We start from the raw sequence: 26,778 nt of genomic DNA on the forward strand, positions 1-26,778 counted from the left end.
GCCATATGCTGTCCTGGTCGCCTTAGAGGCCAACCACAGTGACTTGGAGATCACCACCATAAATTTTTATACATCCTTCCTTTTTAGTTTTAGACAACAGATTATGGCCAATTATCTTCAGAAACAAAGATAAATGAGTGCTGCCAGTGGTCAGACTCCATTTAGACTGTTGAGTTGCTCCAGCAGGTGGAGGCCATGAGTGAGAACCCTTAAAAGTATTCTAAAGCAGCTTCAAGTGACAAAGTCAACAGCCAAGCTTTCTGTGCACAGTCTCATAAGGCATCACTCCTAAGTAATGGATTTGCTTGCCCCCACAGGGCTTGCGTGACCCAAGAGTGGCTGGCTGTGAACTTGTGTGCCCACATCACCCTCAATGTGGCGGCCTAGTTCCCAATATAAACCTGATGTGCTGCATGCATGGGGAGGTGTCACTGAGAGGGAGACTAACAAAGAGCCACACAATGCTAAAAACTTGAGATTGCTATTGTAGAACCACTGCCCAACATCAACACAAGCACTATCTGATCCGAGAATGCAGCCATTATCAGACTAATTCAGTGAATAATTGAGAAAGGAGATGGTTTTACTCGAGAGTCTTAGAAAAGAGCGGTAAAGAAAAAAAAAAAAAATCACCGCCCCTTCCACTCCGTGAAAATGGTCAAACAGCGAAGCTGTGTTAGTTACACCGAGTGTTATGAGTGTTACATGTGCATGTGGTTCACGTGATACAATTGCGTAAACACAAGTAAACAATGATCTACAACAGGAAGTTATATTATACTGAAACAGTGCGAGGCGAGAAGAGGCAGCAATTTCCGATGCTACTCGACGAGTGTCCAGTTCTCTGGTCGAAAGCTGCTGAGCCACCGCCAGAGGCATCGGCTGCAATAACGAACACCGCGCGCGTTTGGCGAGAACGCGGGGAAACACGGATGGCGTCGGCAGCAGCTCTATGCGTTGCGCGTTATCCGAAAGGGCGCGCCGCACAGAAACACCTTCTCTTATCACCTCTCCTCCTCGCACCCAGTGCGGCCTCTCATTGGTCACCTCCTCCCCCCAGCGTGCACCCTCTCATTGGTCGCCTCCTCCCCCAGCACACCTCTCTTCCTCTGCTGGTCACATGACCTGCCCTCCACCGGCGCGGCTCTCATACTCTCCTGGTCACGTGACCTGCGTGACACCGGACAGATGGCGAAGGGTCAACTAAGAACAGCTTCGCTGTTAAAATTTGGAACAAATATCGGGAACATTGCCATTTGCGAAATCATCATGTCCTCATATACCTTGCGCACCCGACACATTTTGGAGATGTGTTGCTACTGACAGTGATGTTCCGAGCACTGTTTATTTAGATGCAGACACAGCCCGGACTATTCATAGGGCACCTAAATGCTTTTGGGAAGCCATCAAGGGTGTGCATGAGGCAGTACATTGGGCAACATGGGTGATGACCAATGCCCTACAGCCTTTCCAACTTTGCAATTGTTTTGGATAGGCACACATCAATAGTGAACTCAAAGCGAACAAGGTGGCACCTTGACACAACTGGATTAAGTACTGTGGTTTTACCTTTCTTCAATGTCTAACACAGTTACACCTCATTGCTGCCCTTAATGGTGTAGAAGGGATTGGTGTCAGGTGTAGCACTAAAATGCCAAGGTAACACAGCACAACACTTCTGCTTGCACACAAAGTTATCGGTGATAGTGAACTAACCAAGCTTAACCTCGTTCGAGAACTTTAGCAGCTCTTGCTTCCTGGACTGTGGAATACCAGCAGTCTGGTTCATATTAGTTACCTGTTTATCAATAAAGAAGGCTTTCATAGTATTCTAAAGGAACCACACTCGACTTAGAAAGTTCCAAGAACATATTTCTGCAAAGAAGTGCACTAATACCTTGAAATCCGTGACATTAGACTGACGTACCACTGCTGTAATTTGGGTGCGAAATTCAACAAAGGGAAGTTTCACCTCCATATTTTCCGCTAGCAAACAACAGCCAATAAATGCAGATAAAAGTGCTAAAATAATGCTTTAACAGTCTAGAGTGATTTAGCATGGCTCTTTAGTGTCCTTTTGGGCCAAAGTTTCTGTTAGCAAGTGTGAGCTGTCCAAAAGGAATGCAAGGGCTCCATAGGCCACATATTCGAGATCCCTACTGTATACGCTCTGGAACACTTGCTAGCTTTGAAATTGATCACAGATATGAGTCTGTGCATTTAATAGCTATATGCAATTATCAACATTTCTATGTCATCTACGATTTCCACTGATAAAAGTATAAAGTTGCTATAGTAAGCTTGTCATGCTTCAGCACCTCATATCCTGTATTGATGACTTATTACTCACCGTTATCATCTGGAAACCATGGCTTCACAATCATGGAATCACTGCAACTCCTCCAGCATGTAAAATAGCTTTATTGGATTGCTATAGTGCTGCTAGAAACAACAGTTCTTGTAACTTAGCATTCCTTATGGTAGTGTAAATATTATCAACGCAGCCAAGCTCATTGTTATAAATGGCTAGCTTTTCGACATTAATACAATCTTGAATTGTGCATAACATATGCTTGTATGATCAGCCCACAAATATGAGCACTGAGAACTAGGAAGCATCCACTGCATGCCTGTCAAGTTTCACTAGCATGTGCATTGCAGCCAGGATAATTCAGTGCTTTGTATTCTTGCACTTCGTTACAGTAATATCACAGCAGTTAAACACCATGAATGTTAACATTCATTCAGCTGTTCTCTCGTCGTGTAGCTGATGTTCCACAAGCCTCCGAAACAGCCCATCGGTAATGCCCATCAGCTGCTCATAAGTTCCAAGCTCAACAATAGTACCTGCCTTCAACACTGCAATTTTATCTGCCCTGCGAATTGTAGATAGCCTGTGAGCAATGGTGAGCACAGTGCGCCCTACCATAAGCTTTTTCAAGGCTTCTTGCACTGCTCGCTCGCTAACAGCATCCAATGAGCTAGTTGCTTCATCCAAGATCAACACACTGGGGTCCCTAAGAATAGCTCGAGCAATAGCGATACGTTGCTTTTGGCCACCAGATAACAAGATTCCTCGTTCCCCAACCATCGTATTAAAGCCATCAGGAAGGCCTTGGATGAACTCTAGCGCGTTGGCCTCACTTGCAGCCCTGATTACATCATCTTTTGAACTTTTCTCCATACTCTTTGCACCGTAAAGGATGTTCTCAAAAATTGATGTAGCAAAAAGTGTTGGTTCTTGGCTAACAATTCCTACATGCACTCTGAGAAAGTGGGGGTCCAGGTCCCTAATATCAGTCCCATCCAGCATGACAGTACCTGAAGATGGGTCATAAAGCCGAAGGAGTAAGGAGGCCAGTGTAGATTTTCCCTGCCCGCTAGGGCCTACAATTGCCAACACAGATCCTGCAGGCACTGCAAGGTTTAGCTTTTTAAGAACGTCAATGTCTGGTCTGGAGGGGTAGGCAAATGTGACATTGTGAAACTCTACATGCCCTTGGAGATTGGAAAGTGCCAGTCCACCATAGTTTGGCAGAGCCGGAACACGATCAGCGATTTCCCATACTTTTTTTGAAGCGCCCAAAGCTTTGGTTGCTTCAGTGAAGAAACCTCCAAGACCACCGATGGACACACCGACATAAGCTGCATACAGCAAAAATGAAGACAGGTTTCCTACAGTAAGTCTGCCATCAGACATGAGAATGCCCCCATAATAGAGGACGGCCAATACAATCATATTTCCTGTGGCACCAGTGCAGCCAAAAAAGACTGCCCGCAACCACGTTTCAGTATTAACCTTGTCCAACAGCCTAGAAAGCCCTTCAGCATATCTGTTCATCTCAAAACTTTCTTTAGTAAACGCACGCACAGTTCTGATGTGTGACAGCTGTTCCTCTGCAATGGCACTAGACTGGGCAAGCTGAGTCTGCACGTCTGCTGCGACTTGCCTCAGCCTACCAGCAAACGCGAAGGAAATAACGGCGACTGGTGGCACAACACTCAGGCCAACTAGTGACAACTGTGGCGATGTGTACAACATCATACCCACACCACCAAACACTGCAATAGCAGAGCGCAGGCCATCTGATATGTTTTGTGTTAGGGACATCCCAACCAGCGCAGTGTCGCTTGAAAGTCTAGTGATGAGATCACCGGTGCGGTTTCGGTCAAAAAAGGCTATCTCCTGCTGCATCAGCGAGGCGTGAGCTTGCTTGCGGAGAGAGTTGATTATTCGCTGCGCTGAACTGTTCATAAGGTACACTCGACCAAAGTTTGCAAGGCCACCGACCACAACAACGCCAGTCAGAATCTTGCAAATCCAGTTGAGGTTGTCTCGAAGTTCTTCGTTGTTAGACGCAGTGTAGATCACGTCGATCACTTTGCCGATGCAAAATGGGAAGGCGATCATAACAGAGCTAGACACAAAAAGCAACAAAACAGCAGCACCGAGGCGAAATCGTTCGGGTTTTGCTTGCCGCAACAGTCTCCTTAGTTCACCGCTGTCGATGCGTCGAGCGCTTGAGCAAGCTCGGCAGAGTACGACAGACACAACTGGTTTCACCGGAGGTACTACGCAGACTCGACGGATAGTACTACTGTTCAAGAGGAAGTCAACATTCTTTGATGAGAAAGATCTGATCAATAGGTGCTTACGGATCCTCACTTGACGAAATAACTGAGAGCCTGCACTCAGTATGAAAGCGTGCATGGCGAGTTCGTGCTGCCAAGGTTACCTGATGCAATCAACAGTGTTTGAAGCAGCTAGTAGGAATCAGCTGTCGAGATCGTTTCTCAACAGTTGTGCGCATCCTGAACTTGCAGAGAAACACATTGCAGAGTACAAACACTTGGTAATAAGTTCACGAAGAGCACCTAGCATCACCAAGCGCCCCGCCTGCCGCAGATACCGCATGATACCTCCGAGAGCAACGTTGCCCACTCCCAAAGTTTCTTCGGTTTCCTTCTGTGATTTTTTTATGTAGAATCAAAAGACTGCATTGGTCCAAACTAAGCTGGCTAAGTGCCAATTGATGTCGATTGTGTTTTTGTCAATGTGAAATTTTATTTCTGCTGCCTTGTACACAATTATAATTTACTTTTTTTTTTCACTTTCACTTTGGTTCTGGGCGCCATCTAGTATCGTCGTCCTTGGCTTGCAGCCGCTCGCGACACTGCCCAGCGCTGCAGCTAGCCTACAGCGGCCTAGGGGTGCACATCCTCACCTCCTCGCTGAAATTTCTGTGTCACATGTTTGTTGTCTTAGCAAAATGGATCTGAGGGATGATTCAGCTGAGCGAACGCCGCTACTGCAGGAGCAGTCGGATTCATCGTTTCCCAGCTACAACGTCCAAGCCAGGGGTACGTAAACTTAGCCAATCAGAAATTACAGCTCGCACATAGCTGAAGACGCAAATAAGCATGATAATCAGAGGGACCAACCATCACTGTCGACACCCAGTATGCCACCCATCGGCCTTCTTGTTTTGCGCAGGCTTTAGGCATTGCGTTTCACAGGTGTTTGTTCGTTTGGAATTGATCAAGCGGTGTTGTTGTGTTTGATGAGGTTTGTGCGACTGTTGAAACCTGTGTTCGTGTGAGCCAACGCACAGCGATAATTCGTTTTCTTGACTTTATCCTTATATCCTTATCGTATTTCTGTCATTGACTCAGCGGCGTACGCGATCAGCAAAGACTGAGCGCGCGGTGTATGACTGAGAACTTCCAGCAATTCAGCGTAGAACGTCACAGCTACCGTCATCGCACCGAGCAGTTCGTGCAAAGCATGTCCGGCGTAGAGCACGCTGTGACGTGCAGCCACTTTTCTTTATTTACGCATTTACATAAATTGTCAAGCGATTCCGCTGCAAGGAAGTAGATCATGGACTGGGCATGTCACTCTGTTATCGGTGCACATTGAGGAAGTCGTCGAAACTTGTTCCTTGTTAATGAGAATATACATCGCCCTGCAAGGCCGATGTAACCGTATTTGAGGAAATCTCTTTTGGTCTCTGTTAAGAAATCAGATACTCTGGGCACCATATCAAGTAGCCTTATTGTCTGGCATGGGACAGACGAGAGCCGTACTTCGATGCCAGGCTTTGTTTCTACTCTTAGCTGTGTCGCTATGGGACGTGCAGTACGTTATGCCCATATATATTCGATGTAGTACCATAAAGTGTAGTCTGTGTTAAAAACTACCTGAAACGGCATTTTCATGAACGCCCACTATGGCTGCATTGAAAGGGTCTGAAGGCGAGCTTGTTGGTATGCATTCATGGTGTAAAAAACAGCGTAAAATTCCGACAAGGAATTCAGATATATATTTATCTAATCATATGATTGTTAGTTTTACATTCAGACCCAAGCGAGACTGGCATCAAAACCCTACCCCCCCCTCTCTTTCTTCTCTCCCTTTCACCCTTTCATTTCATGCTATATATTTGTGCACGCACAATAAAGCAAGCGTTGGCAGTCAGTGCTCGTCCTGTGTTATTCCTTCTGTCCGTTTTTTTAGCGCTGTTTTTTACACCATGGATGGCTGCATTGCTTTGCAGAAATCAACTTGTTTGTTTTACGGGTTAGTTGTGCTGGTCAAGACAATTTTGTGCTAGCCATTAGGTGCTGTTTTCATATTCAAGTGAGTGGTCTTTCCTTGGTCCACTTCAAAGTCTTCGATAATGATGGAAGTATTGAACACTGGGCAACAAGGCATTCTGGTTATTCTCAACTGAGTGAAAGTGTGGTTTCAGAGCTGCAGAATTGGATTCTGCACCTGCTTGCACTATATTCTGGCTTGAGACACCTTCAGCAAAGAATAGTAAAAATTGGTATTTTCTTGTGAAATGTCATTAAATGAAAGTAAACTTGCTTGTAAACTATCTACAAATGCAAAGTTCTCAGCAAATAATTAGTTAAATCTGCAAGTGCACACATAAAAAGAAGTTAATGTAGTTTAAGCTGTTTTGTTAACAGGATAGCAAAACAAGTTGCATGGCTAAGTCAAAATGGTGTAAGCCATGATTAGCAACAGGTAAAAGTTAATTATACCTGTCTCTATATAAGGTTTTTCCGTATTGGTCTTTTCTTTGCTTGATGTTGCTGTTAGTGCATAGGGCAGAAGTAGCACTGAGGACATTGTAGCAGATTTTCTGCCTGTTATGTGATACTTTCGCTAATAGAGTTCACTGTCTATTATAATTGCACAGCTTATGTGACTTTCTGTGTGCAAACCTTGGAAGTGTTGATCTTTTCATTCTTTTCCAGCTGTGAAGTTCTTGTATCTTGTTGGATGGTATCTTGATACCACCATCTTAGTGCCATTACTGTAGGAAATACTGCTGTGAGGTTCGACTCATGAGCTGAAAGATTTCTATTATAGAAATAAAGAATTGTTAGAGCAGGTGTATTAGTTTAAGTATTATTAACAGCATGAGTAATGCATACAAATGCGAAAGACAAGAGGAGATAGGAAACAAACATATGCACTCTTTCATCATCTTTTGCACTGTTTTTGCCATGTATCATCATCAACTTGCCCAACTTCCCATTTTGTTGCAGTGCATACAGACTTAATGAGGCCTTGAAACACGGTTTTCTTGAAACTAAGTAACATGCTGGAATGAGTGACTTTTCATGGATTATGCTCCCGTTGTAAATGTTGAAAAAGGTCTGGGTATGAACGAGAGGAAATATGAGTGGGCAATGTTTACTTTCCCTGTTCCCTCTCAACTCATAAGTTCCTCAGCTGGGGCAGTGCCAGTAGCATTGCCGTGCCCACTTATCCTTTCTTTCTATTTCTTCTTTCCGCGGTGTGCTTATGATAACCCTTCGAGGCTGGCATCTGAGAAAGGTGCCCAAGGGTGACAAAGGAGCAGTGACAGGACTGGCAGGACACGTTAACAACCGCAGCTTCCCTGTTTCCTAGAATAACTGTAAGGGCGTGCTTGCATGGGCCCAACGGCTGGTGTCTGTGGACTGTCTCACATCATGTAACATCATCACAGACATTGCATAAGTGGGCATTCTCAAAGCCACCAGAGAGAGCATACAGTCTATAGTGCAAGATTGTAGGTTCTATGCTGCATGTAGCAAAATAAAATTTGACTTGCATGTTCATGGCTACATTGTCTACATATTGGGAATGTTTTCTTGCTATATTGGAAAAGTGTTTTGGTGCTCCTTTAATATGCTGCAGAAACGATTGCAGGACTTGGTGTTCTGTGCAAAGCCCTGCACAGGAGATTGGTACAGCACTTTTCACTCAGTGGCATTTTATACTTTAAAATTTGGCTTGGTTTTTTGGGGCATGGTAATGGTTGCCCAGTTTACTGGCCTAGTTATAGCTGCAAACCCTTTCATTTACTCCTCGCACATTGATGCATTACCTAGGACCCTATCGAGGGTGTTTCATGTCGAAATAAGATTGTACTGAAGCCATAAGTGTATGAATAGTAAAATTTGCCAAGTGAATCAATTACCAAATACTTTTCTATTTCCAAAATACAGAAGGCAAGAAACGAGGGTTGGCATGGGGGGGGGGTATAATTAAATGTCAATGACTAATATATCACTCAGTGCATGCAGTTTTGCCTGCCTCCTGTTGTGTGGCAGGTCCTACATAGGCCAAGCTTGCTTCCTCAATGCTAGGCTGCACAAGTACAGCAACAGCTTGAAATCTTTTACCGGTTCTAATCTTGCTTCTCATTGCAAACAGTGCAAGTGTACCTTGAAGTTGTCAGAGACGCGAGTAATTTGGTGTAACCGTGACCAAAGGGCAAGGGAAACAGCTGAAGCTTTTTCAACGAGAAGGTAATCTGTGCGTCAGCTGTGCCTCCGTAGTACTGCATGATTGTGAACTTAAGCTGTTAGCTACGTTAAGATTTAACTTTTTTTTTGCCCCGCCTTACCTTATCTAACATGCACAGTAGAGGGAGTGAAGGGGCTGTCCGTGTGGCACGTGCGCACTGTCTTTGTATGTTGCTTATGTACATTCGGTTTTTCCAGTAAACTCTCGGTTCTTGTAGGCGCATGTGTCCTGTCTCCCTTCTTCGCCTTGTCCCTCATTTTAAGCGCCCTTAAAGGTGAACCAGTACCAACTCTCTTTTTCTGCTATCATATCAGTTTTGCTTAAAGAGCAATGTGACAGTGAGGTGTGCAGCCTCTAAATAGGAGACTTATAAAAGGTCATTCTGTTCTGGGAAATTGTGACTAACAATAACACAAAGAAACTGCATGTGACAATACACATGAAGAGCCAGATCATTTGTTTAAGCAAATGGTTGGTAAAAATAGAGATTGACCACCAATACAAGGAACCTTATATTATTCTGCAAGGCCATGATAATGTAACGATTCTATTCCAATGTCATTCCATATTGTGCTTTATCAGTGATTAGAGTGGTGCTCTGCCTGATTTATCAGCCGGCAGTGAATGGTAGATGGTAAGAGTGGCATAGAATCAAGCGGAAAGAATCTCTACATAATACTGGCCCGACACTGCACATAAATGTGTGGCACAAGCATGTGAGTTTGTTCAAATAAATGTTGGTGCAAATCAATGCTAGAAACCTGGAGAACAGGCCCCCTTAAGCAGCTGCAGATTATTCTGCAAATAATAAAGTACTATTTCACTGGCTTACTGACAAACTGTAGTCATTCTTGTCCAGCAAAAAGTAATGTTTTACCTACACAAGAAGTTGCAGCTATAACTGAAGTATTTCCTGCAGGGTGGGCTAACAGCAGGCATCTGTCCATTTACCTGGAAAACGAAAATAAATGCGATGTGGCTTTTAATATTAGCATGTCAACAGACTGGAATATCTTTCATCTACTTCAATTACCTTCTTTTGATGCCTTATTCCTTCACACAGTAATATCTAGACACTTTTGGTCTAGCGATATTCTTGTCCGCATATTTCGGTATGCCACTTAATATATAAATTGGCATTTGCTACCCCTAGATGCTTTATCGACTTTTGTTGCGTCCCAAGGAAGGTTTTTCCCCCTTACTTTCAGCTATCTGCCAAACACCATTTCATCGCTTTGCTCTAAAAACTCACTAAAATGTTTTTTACAAGAAAATTATATTTGACGTTCAAATTCTGCTTTGCAATCTTTTTTGATGTTCACATGCTGCTACTATGTGGCAGATGTACTGAAATTTTGTTTCAGCTCGGCAGCTGTATATTATGTAGCGCTGTGTTTTAATGTGCTTTTGCTACATTCTGCCAGGTACAATCAGACAAGAAGCAACTGTGGCTTGGACTATGTTATCTTATTTTTTTTTTAGGCTGGAAGTAAAGATTATTATTATTATTATTATTATTATTATTATTATTATTATTATTATTATTATTATTATTATTATTTGAAGTAGGCCGTAGACATATCACGTATGTGCATCTAGCCGCATGCCGGCCCCCGTAGTCCAAAACCATCCATTATATTTAGTCATAAATGGGTGTTATTAAAAAATAGTTTATATCGCATTCTTGAATATTATAGCAGTTAAAATATTGGGTTCACCGTTACTGCTAAATTTTGCTTTAACTTTAAATGGAATTGCAGTGCTTGTTACTAACTAAACAGCAAGAGTGATTTCATGTTGCTCATTTTTGCTTCTTGAAGATGAACTGCCACCGCCCTACAGTCCTCAGTATGCTGCCCAGGGGAACATTGTTCCATGCCGAGTCTGCGGCTATGTCATTGACATCACCAATCGACGAGACCAACATGTGGTCAAGTGTTCTCGCTGTAATGAGGCTACGGTAAGGAACCTGGCTGTGTCACCTGCAATCAAAGGCCATTTCCTGGCAGTTATTGTGCATTGTTTGCATATTGAGTGGCCGTGCATCTTCAGTAGTCTCTTGTGTTTCCACTTATGGTAGCAGCCTATGTTATATATACTTAGCAGTTTTTCTTTAGGGAACCTCACTTTACATTTTCTTTTTTGCTAAAAATGTTCTTTAACGCCTCTTAGCAGGCTCCATCAGTATTATCTCATAACTGTGTTAATGCACATAGCTCACACAATGTATACAGCTATGTTAGCCTTGCTTCTGTTTGCATCTGGGTTGAACTGTTCTGAATATCAGCAAAACAGCGGTGTCACAGGCACTGCGATTTGTGTTAACAAAGAGGGAAGTTTGGCCTTCATTTCTTGTTTTAATAAGTTTTTTTTCTAGCACACAAATCCAAAGAAACTTAAAAGAGTAACCTTCCAGCTTGGCTTGATCTATTGAAGGCCTTTAGTGTGATGATCACTGCCATTAAAGGCAGTTATTGCCGCACTTTGTTAGAGCTTACTGTCCTACCTTTCTTCGCACATGATCCTGTGTTTTTCTTGTTATTTGAATTAGCATTCTAAGAAATCTCATGGAGACTTATTATTTTTACATGGCATGCCACAAATATAATGCTGTGGCTTCTCTCTTGTTTTTAACTTGGCTTGTGATTTCCTTAGGCATGCAACTTTGTAATGTGTAGACTTTTGCAACGAGAATTTCCTAAGCATTGCCATTATTTCCTCTGGAATGTGGTGAGTGCCTTAGAACACCTGCTGAGAAGCACTGAGGGTAGCAAGTGCTTGCTGCATCCACGTTTAAAGGAGTACTGACACAAACTTTGTTGGGCTCTGTTTTTTGCGCTTAATCAGTAGCTATTGACCCAGTAATCATGGTAATGAGACTTGTTTGCTCTAGTGCATGACGATTAACTTGTATCTCGCGACTAGTTGCAGTTTTGATTTCAAGGAGCACTTCGTGCCCCGTGACGTAAGAGGCGTGCTCGTAAACAGCAATGATCACGTGAGTGCACAGACCTGTGACGCACGCTAGGGCACCGTCTACTATGCCATCTGTGCTCCTGTTTCGTCTGCTAGTTTGGTGGGAAGCCTATGCATTGCTACACCATCGTAGTGCTTCGTTGAATAGAAGTCCACTACACAGTATGATTCTGGCATTAGAGTTTTAGCCACGTTTTAGCTTATCTGCAAACTTTGTACCGTTCATGGTTTGCTGGGTAATCATAGAGGTGTTCGACAGAAGGCACCGCTGGTAGTGACATGTGGTGACACACAGTGTCTGACCAGAGAGCACACAAGTTAAACAAATTGCCACAAGATAGCGCCACCAGCTTTGCTACTGTTGGCCACAGCACCTGTAGCCTGGCAGTCCGTAAATGGTAAAAAGCTTGCGCGTACGCTTCATGTGCGGTCAGTGCAAGACACCCAATCCAAACAGTGCTGAAATGTCTTACGAACGGCGAGACAAGCCAATGCATGTCACCAAACTCAATCGCCGAAACTCGTGACGTAACATTGTTTACAAAGAGGGCCTGCACTGATGACTACAACGATAGATACAGCACTTTCCCATTCGCTGCTCGCATGAACTTCGAAATTAAATTAAAATGCATTCTAAGCAGCATTTGCTATTGATGCTTTACAGATCACGCCTATGAGCACGTAGCAATGTAAACTACCAGTCATCTTGAGTTAGAATTTTTGTGTCAGTACCCCTTTAACAACCCAAGAATGGTGCACTCTGATGCTTTGGTATAAACATGTGTCGATTGGAATCAAGTCTAGCCTAAGCTTTGCATACATTGGTAGGGAGTACTGCAAAAAAATTTTTCAAAAGAAAATAAAGGAAAATGTAATTTTCCTTGTCCATGGTTTCTGCACTGAATCTAATTCACCATTGTTCATCACATACATAAAAGAAAATTTTGTCTATACCTTGAAGGAGCCAAGCACTGGGCGAAGTAACCATTTAGAAACTAACATTGTGTCACCACTAATCTTATTTGTTTCTTGTCACACGAAGCATGGCAACTGCAAGACATGCAGCTGCTGGGCCTGAGTGTTGCGTACACATGCCCATGTATACACATTCGCTTTGAGCGGCACGTGCTCCTTAAAGGGAACATGCATATATGCACCAGTGAACTCCCTTGTCCTGGTCGCCCGCTCCTCTCTTGCCCTTTGTATCCGTGTGCTCGCACCTTCACTTTTCTCAAATGACACTTCCATGCCACACAAAGCTCTTCACCCTGCTAGAGGAGCTTTTTGTTCGTCAGGGGTGAGTAATAGCCATGTCTGTGAAAGGATCAAATGGGCCATTCAGCATTTTCTGGTGCATCTCAGCCGTTAGGCACACCCACACAAAAAGGAAGGGGGCTAAGTGGTACATAAAAGGTCTGTCAAATCCCTCCAAATTCCTTATTCACACCATGTGTGTGCTACGATCTGCCCTTCTTCCTCCCCGCACTTGGAGATTTCGGCTGTTTGGGCGTGTGGTGCATGGCTGCAGTGTGCTCGTTGGTGCCAAACTGGAGCTCCTCCTCTTCGTGCCGACATACCTGTTGTAAGAGCTGGCTGTTCTTAGTAATACTTTACATCAAACCCAGTGGCTTCCTAAGCATGAGGCTTTTGCTCCACCACAATTTTATTGCTATATTAGAAAGAAATGACTACCCAGTTGTTGCTTACTTGCTAAGCGTCTGCCTCTTTCTTAAAAGGTATCAAGTGCGAATCGGGTATTGAGCACTCTTGGTAGCTGCTGAGACTCTGTGCTGCATGTGCCAACCATAGTCGGGCACAAGTCAAGAACGCAGGATAGGTTTCACCAAAAAAAGCACGAAGTGCCCTTCGTGTCTGCATGCTTCAGAAAAAAGCATCCCTATGGTTGCCACCAGTGCTAAGAAGAGGAGCTTCAGTTCTTTGTTTACTCAATTCATTCTGTCTGAGCTATAGGGGTATGGAGAATTAATTTTTCCCCACTTCTATATTTTAGCCCATCCGTCATGCACCTCATGGCAAAAAGTATGTACGCTGCCCGTGCAACTGCTTGCTGATCTGCAATGTGACATCTCAAAGGATAGGCTGCCCAAGAGCCAATTGGTAAGTCAGTGTTTTATCCTGCTTATCCGATTGGTTGCAGAATTCGGGAGCTGCTATTAAGACCAACCTGTAAGCTCCCAGTTCTTTAACCCTTTAACCGCCAATTTAGCTTCCGAAAAACGTTCCAAAATCGCCAATTTTTTTTAGGTAGTAATAATTTTTTCCATGCAATTCTGATTCTGAAATATATATGTTACATCATTGATTTTTGTTTAGAATTAGCACAGAAATTAAAAAAGAAAGAACTGCTGTTGAAAGCGGCTTTCCCTCAATGCCCGCCGTGGTAATGGGTCAGAACATACTGAATGTCATTCTTGTCAGTGGGCTGCCGCAAGATTTCGGGCAATGAAGAGAAGGGAAACCGCGGAGGTACAGGTGGCCGGTTATCAGTGTTCACGCGCTGCCACACACGTGCACTGCTTAGTGCTTCACCGTCGTCATCGCCATCGCTCTTGTCGTCATCTGAAGCAATATTCAGGGTAAAGACAATGTCCGAGTCGCTGTCAGACACAAATTCTATGTCGTCACTAACGCTGCTTTCTGTACTGCTCCAAGAAGCATCTCTTTCTCTTGGAGTATTGCCGCCATCGGCATTATTCTTGCGAAGCGCCATTATGAAAGGACTGTTGCTAGGCTTGAAAGGCACGAAATGCGGTTTTTCATAGACAACTACCACAAACTCGGGTTGAAAATTGCAAGCAAAGCAATTGACGACCGTGACACATCTTTGGTGGCGGAAGGAGCGGAAAATGAGGCCGGACGAGTGTGAGTCATCGTTGGTGATATTGGTACAAACTCGTGTGACGAGTACAGCTCGGGGTTGGCGGCTAAAGTGTTAAACACAAGCTAATTGTTACCTATTTTAGACTAACACAGTTCTTGTGGAGTCTTCTGCGGTGTCAGTCAAGCTGACCACCATTTTTGCTAGCCATACATAGAAAGAGATGCTGGTTTCCATGAAAAAGCTCTTATTACATGGATATTTACTGAAGAATTGGTTCATCCTTATGCAAAATTTTGTTATAGAGATGCTTGTATCGTCATTGTCACTTTTATTGTGACATGTAACATATCTACATTTGGCATAATAATTGAGCTTTTGAATGTTGTCAATTGCAACATATATGTGTTACATAATGACACATTTTAAAGTTGCGCTTTCTCAGGCCAATAGTACTCTACCATGTACTTCTACAGCTGAAGCAAACTTTGTGCATGCCAATGTGCGCACATTCTCAGATGTACAGTGCTCAGCGATTGAAACGCGATACTCGGACAACATGGTGGCCAGCACTTTTTTGCACCACTGGTGGGTGCTGATGACACTGAGATAATCCGTTTTTGTCTCAATGAAAGCAAGAATTTTTTTGATGCATCGTAACTGCATTTAGCCCCCTCAGCAATCACCCAGCGATCACCGGTGGCGCAACAAGCACCGGCCGCCACGCTGTCTGAGTATCGCGTTTCAATCGCTCAGCACTGTACATCAAAGGAAGTGCAACATATATCTGTATGCTGTATTTACTCAAACCTGTGCTGTTACATTTTTCTAAAATAGCAATTCAGAATTCAGATTCGGCAGCCTAGATTTAGGCAGTGTTGGTAGCTTTTTTTTTTTTTTACTAAATCACCAGGTGGTGACTAAAAATACTCTATTTTTAGTAAAGGTGCTTAGTGAAGATGATGATGGTGATTTGCCCAGAATTTTGTCTTATTTAGGTTTTAATTGTCCTTGGACATATTCCTTATAATTTTTAAACTATAGCTTTAAATTACGTCCTGCAGTGGCGAGTCTGAATGTGAAAAGAAAAGCGATGCCTGATTTTGTAAAATAGTATCAGATCTCACAATTGTGCTTTGCCCCAGAAAAGAAACCTTTATGCACCCAGATTGCTCACTAATAAGCTGACAGACGCGTATCTGACAGACGCTGACAGACCCTTTGGATAAGATGGAGTGAGACATTGAACTTAGCCAATGTCCCTTGAGAAATTTTACTGGAACAATTACTGGTTATTTACATTACTCCAAGAGTTGCTGAAAAGGTTATTTCAAAGTTGCTTACTCTTTGTTTCCACCAGAAATGTGCTAATTTTTGGTGCTTTTATGTTTTATCATTATATTTCAAGGCATATTAGTTGCAACATATACTGTGATACGTAATATTTTAGCCTAATCATTGGGGTTTTAGATGGAAGTGAAGCAGAAATAGTTGCTCATATATTTTTGGAAATTCTGACAAAATTTCAAAGAAGAACCTCAAGAAGCATGAATTTAAGAATAATTTGTGATTTTTACTATAAATACTGAGCTTTAAAAAATCTAAAATATACAAAATATGTGCCTTTCTCCTGGCATACAATGTCACTAAGCTATACCACATCAAGAAGGTTTGCAGATTTGGTTGCATGAATATTAGCCATAGTGATGCCCATGCTGTATGGGAAAGCTCTGCCTTTGCACATGTGAAAAGGGTATGTGCCTATTTATTTTTCAAGTGAAGCTCTCTTTGCCTCTTCCTTCGACTTTTCCACTGCAGCTGCTGTCTTGCACGCCACGTCTGAGGTGGTTCAGAGTGTGCATGTACATGGCAGGGGCATGGCAGAGAGGAAAGGCGACGCGAGAAGCTCGTTTGGACATTTGCACCGCATCGCTTGTACACAATGCCCTCTGGAGCTCCCTGGGCATCGCTACAATACCTTCTTGACAGCTGTAATTATCCGTGACCCCCTGCAAAAGCATTGCAAAAACTGCAGCGCTTACCTTTCTACAACATGCAACCGTCCAGAGGGGACGTGGACAGAATGGTAAAGAGGAGGTAGGGGAGAGGAGGCAGAGAATGGGTAGAACCAACGCAGCCACGAAACGAGTGAACAGCCTTGGCACTCTTCACTCGCAACTCGCTATATGGGAGGGTGGGAGAGGGAAAAGGCGACGTGAGAAGGCGAGGAAACGCTACTACTAGACACAAAAGAGGTTGCAGACAAACTGGATAAATTTAAGTTCAAGGTACGATACAGTACGTTTCTGCTATTTCTGAAAAATAAACACCATGGAAATTTGTCAAGCCAACAACTGACGCACGGCGTGCAGACTCAAAGCCGCATAAAAGCGCCTTATTGTCTAGGCGACATTGTAGCATCTAGGCGTCGCACGTCATTTCAACACTTCTGTGCCCACCGTGGTAGCTTTGTGGCTATGACGTTGCTCGAGGTCTAGGGTTCGATCCCGACCGTGGCAGCCACATTCCGACGGGGGCGAAATACAAAAACGCTCGTGTACTTAGATTTAGGTGCTCATTAAAGTATGCTGGGGAGTCAAAATTAATCCATAGTCTGTAACTACGGCGTGCCTCATAATCAGATTGTGGTTTTGGCATGTACAGCCCCGTAATTCAATTAAAGTTGAACACTTCTGCACAATTCGATGTGCTGTTTGAGGGAATGACAATACTAACCTTCTCTGAGGTTAAGAACAATGGCACACAACAACGCCTCAAGCAAACATGTCTCGCTGTGTGTTCTGTGTACTACGCTGACAAACAGCAGTGTTGCAAGCAAGGTAACATTTACCAGCAACTCACCACTCTCATACTGCACTAAACACTGAAGAAATTAACATTTGCCATCAACATCACCAATAATTATCAGCCATCAAAGCAGACGGCACAGAAAGCTTTGCTTATGTCGATTCCCACAGTGCGTGAGATCCGCATAATTTTAATTTATGTATTTACTTATTTATTTATATATTTATTTATTATACATACTTTCAAGGTTTGAAGGCACTACAGAAAGGAGTGGTAACTAAGGAAATAAAATATGCAGAAAATTATATAAAGAAAAAATTTTAAGCAATATTGTTGTAGATTGCTGTTTTGAATGAAGGTGCGTCTAGGATACGAGTGATGGATGCAGGAAGGCTATTCCAGTTGACACTTATGTGGGGTAAAAAAGAGTCATGGTACGTGTTTGTTAAGCAGGATGGTACGGCAACATTATATATGTGGTCGAGTCGGGATGATCTGTAGAAAGGTGGGGTGATAAGTAGTTTCTTCATCATGTGGTAGGAGTGATATACCTTGTGGAATAGGGAAAGGCGAGCATATTTGCGGCGTAATGAGAGATCTGAGACATCCAAGTTTTTGTTTTATACATTTTACACTGGACTGACAAGGATAGTTAGATGAAATCAAGTGAGCTGCTCGATTTTGAATCGCTTCAAGGGCAAGGGTTAGTGATGCTTGATTGTTATCCTAAATACAGTATAGACCACTTATAACGTAACCGCTTATAGTGGAGGACCGGATATAGGGCTGTCTTTTCAGACTCCCGTTAATTTTTCCATAGCACTCCATGTATACACGTATCGCTTATAGTGCAGTTGCGGGAAACGAAATACCGGTTACAGTGCGGCTGCCTGGGAGTATGGAAGTGAGCGGAGACGGCGAACGCTCCCCTCAAACGGGCGCCCCAAGGAGTGCTCGAGGAAGAAAGAGAGACGAAGTGGAGGAGAAAGGCACGTGGTGCGAACGAACAGCCAGTGAGGCTGAAACCAGAATCTTGAGTGCGAGTCAGTCGTGAAATATCACATTGCGCATAGGGAGCGAGGGCCACGAAACTGCAAACACCGGCCAACACTCACTTCACGATAATGGCAGTAAACGAAACTTCAGGGAGTGGGCAGCGCCGGCACGGCACGGCGAAGGGCGCACGCGGAGACCGTGGAACGTCAGGGAGGAGGGCGGCAGGGAAGCGTTTCACCTCGGCAACTCCGCCGCTTCGGTGGCTCCCCTCGCCCTCCCTCGTAGCTCCCTCACTTTCGACTGTCACCATGCGCGCCCGCCGCCGCTCCAGCTGGCCCGGCGCCAGCTCCCCGAAGTTTTGTTTTCTGCCGTTATCGGGAAGCGGGCGTTTGCCGGCGTGGGCAGTTTCGTTGGCCGGCCTGGGACAGCGCCGCTGCTTCCCTCTGCGCCGTAGCCGCAGCGTGCAAGGTCAACACGTGACTAGAAAGTAGAGGAAGCATAAAGGAGAAAGAAGGGTTCACTGCCATTTTCTACGCGTGGCTATGGTAGCGTGGCTGAGATGTCAGCACGTACACGCATGTTCTGGCGCAACGCAGAATCGGCGACCTTGCCATTTGAGAGAGGGTGAAATTTCCGCCGCGTATTTTTTTTTTTTTTTTTTTCGCGCGCGACATTGAGGGGTCTCTCCTAAGCTTTTTCTCTATGGCAGTGCCGGAGCAATGCCGGTCAGAGGCGCATTCCTCGACTGTCGCATACGCGTGGCGGCTCGGTGCACATTTTTTGCATATGTGCGGGCCTTGAAAATTGTTGCTTTGGTTATAGCGCGGTACCGCTTATAGTGCAGATACTCGCGACTCCGGTGACTTACGTTATAAGCGGTCTACACTGTAGCAGATGCGTGTTCTAGTTTTGAGTGACTAAGGTTTTGTAGAGTGTCAGTTTTACAGATGTAGGTGCTGTGGAAAAATTATGATGAAGATATCCAGCATTATTAGTATATAATTAGCATGAATATTTCATGACCGATCATTAGTTATGTGAAGGCCAAGATATTTGTGAGTTGTAACTGATGATAGCAAAGTGTCATTCAGTACATATCTACACTGATTGTGATTGTTGACCATATGTGATATGCGCATCGATTTACTCCTGTTAGCGTTAAGTTTCATAAGCCATTTGTTGCACCAGAGTGGCACAGTTCTCCCTGCAGCTTATATGAATCACCAGGGTTAGTGATCTTGTGGCATATTACACAGTCATCTGCGAACAGATTAATTGATGATTCCTATTGTGCAGGGAGTGTTTGTTTTGATTCCTTGGAGCAGGTTCCTCATTTTCTGCATTCTTTGGGCTCTTGAAATGATGGTTGTCAGGTTGGGGAACATCCAATAATTTCCTCATACTCAATTATTGCGCTCAATCAGCTTCTCTCTTTGAAGTTTAGCCTAAACGTGCGCTTTGAACTGACGCTGGAGCTGTCGTCTGATTTGTACAGTTCTTTACACTATTGTGCAGTAAGGAAGGGCATTTGCACAGACGGTGTTCAAAAAGTAAGAGATCAGACTCCTAGTCAAGCTTCTGCAAAAGGTTGGTCTGAAATCAACTGCATGCTTTGTGTGAGAACTCAACTTGACGAGAAGGATTTCTTATATGTATTAAGTTGTATATACAGTGTATGAATGCTAATATATAAAAGCAACCCACTGCAAGAAAAAATTAAGTTGCACTTGATATTAGTCAAGTGTAATAACTAAAACAGCACCATTAAAGCAGTGTAGATGTTGGAGCAGAAAATTGGACAACCTGACAGAAGCTCCGGTGTCTTCACTGCTGCTGTCATTTAAAGGGACAGACAACTGCTTAGAACATGAATGGAGATAACTTCGCTGATGGAAGGATTGCCTGTCGTACTGTTCAAAAGGAGCCATGTTTTTCTCATTAAACATGGATTTATATTTTTAATTTTTCACTAAAAGTCTTGAAAAATGACCTTTGGTGCCCCACGCGGCAAAAACATGAAAATGTATTAGAAGTCGGTCACATGTCCTTCTATTAGTGTACGCAGTTCCTGGTCTTTTTATTAGTATTGAAACGCAGCGCTTCTTTTCTCTTATAAGCTTTTTCTAACTTACAATGTGCAGATAGGTCTTTGCTTGTAGTGAGTAGAAAAGTGGCACTGCCTTCGCCTGCGTTTTCGATGGGTTGGCTTGGCTCGTCTATCGACAGAATAACGACAACGGGGGCCAGCCAGCCATGACGTAGGTGTGTACTTCGGAAAAAGTGCGGTACAAATACGACAATGCAAACTTACTGTACCAGCTTTTTATTTTCAAAAGTGGTTGAAAAGGTCAAAATGTAGGTGGTTAACCACAGTTGCACTCACTCCTCTGAAAGCAGAATGATGTGCAGCTTTTGCGATGCGGTTCTATTGGCATCGCTCTCACTTCTCAGCGTTGCTGGAGGAGGGATTATTTTTTGTCTAGAGGCTGCTCGGGTCGAAAAATTCTGCTTACAAGATATGCACACGCTTTTTGAACTGCTGCAGGTGTAAACGCTACCAAGGGTGGGCTTTTCATTGCGCCATAAGAAACTAGGTCCTTAATATCGGTTGTCAGTCCCTTTAAGAATTATGTAGCCGAGCTGATCAAAGTGCATATTTTTCAATGTTTGATTTAGATTGTGCGAAGAGCACTGGAGGCCAGTTTCGACTATACCGTCTGTCAAAGTTTTATTTTTTGAGACTCCCCAGTGTACTGAAAGTTGCCAAATCTGACCAAAAGTTAAGTATAGTCTTCATTTCATATGGTGCATAGCATTGCTTGTAGAAGAGTTCGGACAGCAATGTTTAACATGTTGAAAAGCTGTAAATCTGGTTGATAATTTTCTATGGCCCAGTAAGGAAACAACCAAGGTTGTTTTAAAACTCGCTGACCTAATTGCTAAGTTACCAACACTAATTTGAGCATCCACTCAAGAAGTCGGGTTTAAGGATATGGTTTAATCATTCGGTGAGCCAGCCTCAACAATTTGATGTCACTATTGACACTTCATTTAGAAGCAACCTACGGGAGGCACTACACCATCCGGCTGCCTGAAGAGGAGCACCAGCTAACCATGACAAGCTGCACCAATCATGTGTTGCTAAGACAGGTGATGAGCTGGATAGCAGCTTAGTGGAGGCAACATTCTTGCTAATTTGGCCTGTCAATTTTTCGGGGAAGTGCTGCATTTTTAATGTTCAGTTCGCCATTGTTGATGGTCATTTTCTCGTTTGTTTTAATTTCAATAGATATTTTCGAACTGTTATATGTTTTGGGGAGTGGCTTAGAATCAAGGTCAGCTTAAATTCATGCAAGCACTCCATGCTGTGTGGCTGTATGTATGTGTGTATCAACCAAATAGGCCCTATAAAAAGTGGAGTACTCTTCAACCTAAGCATGAAGTCGGGAATCAGTGAGTGCACTGTAGGGCTAAGAGCCCCAAGTTCAAGTCCCATGGTATAAACCAACCATCATCCAAAAAGACAACTTCATCCATAGGTGGGACAGCATCTATAATGCTGAGTTGTGAACTGTGTGAACTTGTTTTCGGCAATATTTACCTTGAACAAGGGTTATGTTGAAGGGTAGTAAGACACGCTTCACACAATACATCAGTAATCGTTGAATATGAGTGATTGTTGGTTGCTGTGGCTTCAATGTGCCTTGTGTTTTTGGTAATTTTCATGACCTCCGAACCATCTCCTAGCCTTGCATAATTGGGCAGTCTGAATGTCCTAAAATTTCGCTACAGCATTATGCGATTTTTGTAATTTTGGTTGACATTCTGAAAGTTCTTGTTGCGCTAAGGTTGCCATATATATAAGCCAAGTGGTGACGTGATTCTGAAAGTTTCAAGGCAATTTATATTCCATAATTTGCTTGTTTCAGCCATCGAATCATCAACTTGGCTCCTAGCACGACCAACATTCCTCCTGCCTCTGTGCCTGGACTTTGTCGAGTATCTTGCGTTCATTGCCAGCAAACTTTTTTGGTGAGCCAGCATGTGTATCATATTTTTGGAATGTTCTCTGGGAAGCTGTCAATCCTAAAGGCATGCTATCGTGCCTCAAGTGAATGAGACTGTCCTGAAAGTACAGTAATACAGGCTATCATACGTTATCGCACCATGGAACATTTTGCTCTTCACTTGACTGATACTGTACTTTGCTTTTATGTGCAGGTATAAATTTGCATCAGTGCCTTGGCTAACAACTCTTGTCTCACTGATGCTCATTTACCACCAGCAGCATTAGACATGTGCTGACTTTATGCAGTGTGGATGCATGTTTGTATTCATATGTGAATGTTCTGACGCTGACTAACCTGCATTCTCTCTGTGTGATCAGCATGAGTGTTACTTTGTGCCTTTGGACTTTTAGTGTCATTTGTCCACATTGTCTGTCAATCAGCATACCATTTCTATTTGGGACATTTAGTGCAGCAGGTAAGATAAAAAAAAAAAAAAAACTGCAGTGCTCTTCACATGGTGTTAAGGAGATGTACTGGGGATAGCAAAGGGTGCTTTTGCCAGTGCTTTATTTATGCTTTATAGATGTAGTAAAATGTTTCCAATTTGTGTTTTCCCACTTCAATAGCTTTAAAGAGACCTTGAAACAATTTTGAAGATTTTTTAACGTACTGAGTTGTTGGGGTCGGCCCTTCTAATCACTAAATGATAAAGTTAAGCGCTCCACGTGAAGCGTGTAATTTATTGTAAGGTTTTAAAAACGTGCATCGCTACCGATCGCAGCATTGCCGCTTCCCTGAGTTTTGAGCCGCCCTCTCCCAATTGACGTAGTTAGCCCAATTGACGTCATTTAGGCGAGCTATCCGATTGGTTACCCAGGTCACGTCGTCATCATTTTTCCAACTTTATGATGAACAAGTATTGTTCATAATGGTTGGAATGTTGGTTAATTTGTTTCTATATAAAAAAAGTAACAGAAAGAGAATACACGACGACAATTTATCACTTCACTCAGGCACTTCCGGCGCACAGCAAGTGTTTTTTGCTTGTGTTCTCCGTTCTCTGTGTTGAAACGAGCTGCGTGTTCAGTGTTGATCTCAAGCTTTCATTTTGTGAGCACCATGGATTGCCCTTGTTACGTTGTGGGCTGCAAATCTAGTGATCGGCGACATGTCAAGCTGCAACATCATGTCCCTCTGCAAGGGAACGTTTGAGCAGAGTGGCTGCAGCGCATCGGGCTGTCGGTATCCGATCGGGGCCAGGATCTACGTGTTTGCGGCCTTCACTTCACGCCGGAAGATTACTACCACAGCTGAGAGTTTTAGGCAGTCCGGTATTCAGTCGAGTGCAAGCAGACTGGGTATTTACCCCGGTTAAGCGGTGGCGCGAACGTGAATGGCCTGCACGGTGCAGCCATCTGGTGGCACAGAGCTCAACCAAACACAGAGCTTATGTAGCAGTAACCAAGTGTATTCTACTTTGCTGCTGGTGTAAATTTTCAGCAGGCGTGTAATCGTTAACATGTTGTCTTTTTAAATGTTTAAAATGTTTTACACTCTGTGACAGGAATTGGAGCTCTGTGTTTGGCTGGTTAAGCTCTGTGTTTGGCTGGTTATGCTCTGCGCCACCAGGTGGCTGCACCATGCAGGCCACTCACAGTTACGCTAAAGCCCCTTCATCAAAGCAGTAGTAGTATGGAGGGGCTTTAGTTTACCCCTCCACCCATCCGTCGAAATGCCTAGCTCGCCTGCGGTTACCGAAATACCGGACATGCTCAGCGCTGCGACAGAACGCTCGCATCGCACACTGCTTGGAGAAGCTTCACGCGCTAGCTCCGAGACAACCGGAAGTTCGACGACATGACGTCACATCGTGACGCAGAACCAGTGAAGGCAGAGCTTAGCCCCGATCACTTGGCGAGCGAGTTGAGTAGAAAAGGCATGGCTAGGGAGGAGGTTAACTTGTAATTGTCTGTAGCTCTCTTAAGGGGAGACGTGGCTTTGAAAATCAACTTCCTGATTTCTTCATGGATTTTGATGAAAATTGGCACAAATGTTTAGAATGTCTCCCTGATACTTCCATAAAAGTTTCAGAGTAATACCTTGAGAACATTCTATTGGGCAGAATTTTTCTCTCTTGAACTTTCTGGAGGGCCTGGGGAGCTTAAAAAACATGATGGAAGGCTCGTTGAGTATTGACTGCATAGCTCAATGCGTGCTGAAGGTCGTTACAGTCTTACTTTTTTTTTTTTTCGCAACACAAATTTTTTATCTTAGTCATTTTTCAAGTTACCTTCGCACCAAGCACACTTTCGGGGTGAACGAATTGCCACGCCATAAATTTATAAAAAGTCAAGATAAAAATGTGAGACTGTCTCGACGTGCACGTCCAAGGAACGTGACAAAAAAAACAGAATCAAAATAGGCTAAACGGTAACGAAGAAATCAGCTCCAGAAACTGAGCAGAAAGGCGAAAAAACAGCTTTGAGAAAACGGCTCTCCAAGTTGCACCTTCTCTTCAGTTCTCTAAAACGCACCAAAGTTGTAATCTTTGATGTGTTTTGTGACGTGGGGCTTCTTGGACATGTGGCCTCTGGTCTGCTGAGCCTTCGTTCTGCCTTTTTCATGTTTGTATGGCATTCTTTACTGCTGCTCTACAAAGAGCATGGCGCCTGGGTTTCAAACCAAGTGAGGTGCAGAACTATGTGGGCATAAATATACAGTAGTTCTTGCATTGTATCTGCAGACTGCCTCATTGAAAGCAGCCTCTAGTGCAGTCAGTGAGGCATTGTTTTCTTTTGGTAGAATCGACCATGTTACTGAATGAAGGCTCTCAGTAGCATTCTGGATCATCTTCCATTGACAGTGGCTATGGATGTTAGGAGAGCCACTGATAGGCAGCATGCAATGCAGCTGCTAGGTGCTTTCCAGCCTGTACTTTTGTATCATGCCTCACTTCTGTAGCCAGGTGTCTGTGCCAGCCCAAGTGGCCTAGTGAACAGAGCTCATGATGAGGTTCTCTTTATGAAGGGGTGGTATGATAGGTATTGTTACGAGATATCGTGGCATTACGATAACAGAGTCGGTGCGTGATGTGCTAAGTCGCGGTTCCGAGGTGCCGATGTGCGAAATGCCTGGTCGCGGGTCCGCGGAATAGACGCTCGACGAGCTTAGTCGCGCAGTGCGAGGTGCCGATGCCTGAAATGCCTGGTCGCGGGTCCAAACGCTCGGTAAGCTCAATCGCGCAGTCCAAGGTGTCGATACTCCATGAGCGATGTGCCGACACGCGAAATGCCTAGCCGCTGGCTCGAGGAGTCGACGCTCGAGGAGTCGACGCTCGAGGAGTCGACGCTCGAGGAGTCGACGCTCGAGGTGCCGACGCTCGAGGTGTCGACGCGCGAAGCGCCTAGCCGCGGGTCCGAGGAGTCGACACTCGATGAGCAATATGCCGACGTGCGAAATGCCAAGCCGCGGGCTTGAGGAGTCGACGCTCGATTTGCTTAGTCGCGCAGTCGGAGGCGCCAACGCACAAAAGGCTTAGGCAAGGATCCGAGAAGTCCGTGCGCGATGTGCTTCATCGCCGAGTCGGAGACGCCTGCGCACGAAAGGCTTAGCCGCGTGTCCGAGCATTCCATGCCCGAAGCTCGGTCGCGAAGTCCGCGTCACCGATGCTTGGAATGCTTAGCCGCGGGTCTGAGACGTCCACAAAAAGCAGGATCGGCCACACTACTGCGATGTCCGCGTAGCGCCCGCTTTAAGAGAGAGAGAGAATAAACTTTAATAAAAAGAGCACGCGAGCGTAGGTAGCTCCTCCGCTCTGCAGTGGGTGGTCCCCTCAGTCCAGGGGTCCAGCGGCCTTAGCTGCCCTTCTCGCTCGATTGACTAGGTTGAGCTGGTCCGTCGAGTTGGAGCTGGACAGCGCTGCCTCCCATTGCCGTGTGGTGGGGTGTGTTATGGGTGTTAGCTGTGGTGTGTTTGCGCAAGCCCATACCATGTGGTAAAGTGTTGCACATTGATCACAGTGTGGACATTTATAGGAATACAGCGCAGGGTGTATGGCATGGTAAAGACTCAAATGTGGATATGTGTTTGTTTGGAGTTTTCGCCATATTACGGCTTCCTCTCACGTCAGAGCATTATGAGGTGGGGGTAGTGTTCTTTGTGAAAGGCGATAGTGTTGTAGGATGTGAGTGTAGGTTAATGGTATGGGCTCTGGTTGGAACTGCTCGGCGCGGTCATCTCGCGGCTCCCGGTGTGCATGCGCTCGGGCGTAGGCGTGTGCCTGCTGATTGCCGTGTAAGGACTCATGCCCCAGAGTCCACACGATTTGTATGTATGGTGGC

General features: G+C 44.3%; 2 protein-coding genes across 2 annotated transcripts in view; one reads left to right on the top strand and one right to left on the bottom strand.

The window, feature by feature from the left end:
* Nucleotides 1-2,401: 2,401 nt before the first annotated feature.
* LOC119465538 (ATP-binding cassette sub-family B member 10, mitochondrial) lies at nt 2,402-4,955 on the bottom strand. Its single transcript, XM_037726178.2, has one exon. It carries the CDS (start codon nt 4,709-4,711, stop codon nt 2,741-2,743), a length of 1,971 nt encoding a protein of 656 aa, XP_037582106.1. The 5' UTR covers nt 4,712-4,955; the 3' UTR covers nt 2,402-2,740.
* Nucleotides 4,956-5,155: 200 nt separating this feature from the next.
* Nucleotides 5,156-26,778, top strand: part of LOC119465627 (type I phosphatidylinositol 4,5-bisphosphate 4-phosphatase-B-like) — a 37,861-nt gene continuing 16,238 nt past the window's right edge. The window contains exons 1-4 of the mRNA XM_037726186.2: nt 5,156-5,361; nt 10,630-10,769; nt 13,797-13,903; nt 22,358-22,460. Of these exons, the coding sequence (XP_037582114.1) occupies nt 5,271-5,361; nt 10,630-10,769; nt 13,797-13,903; nt 22,358-22,460 (441 nt within the window). The 5' untranslated portion in view covers nt 5,156-5,270. The remainder of the gene's footprint in view (nt 5,362-10,629; nt 10,770-13,796; nt 13,904-22,357; nt 22,461-26,778) is intronic.

The sequence above is a fragment of the Dermacentor silvarum genome, chromosome 1 (assembly GCF_013339745.2).
Source record: "Dermacentor silvarum isolate Dsil-2018 chromosome 1, BIME_Dsil_1.4, whole genome shotgun sequence".
NCBI classification, from domain to species: domain Eukaryota; kingdom Metazoa; phylum Arthropoda; class Arachnida; order Ixodida; family Ixodidae; genus Dermacentor; species Dermacentor silvarum.

What these genes read in the sequence shown, in the direction of transcription:
- LOC119465538 (XM_037726178.2), bottom strand. Translation starts at nt 4,711, where the DNA reads ATGCACGCTTTCATACTGAGTGCAGGCTCTCAGTTATTTCGTCAAGTG.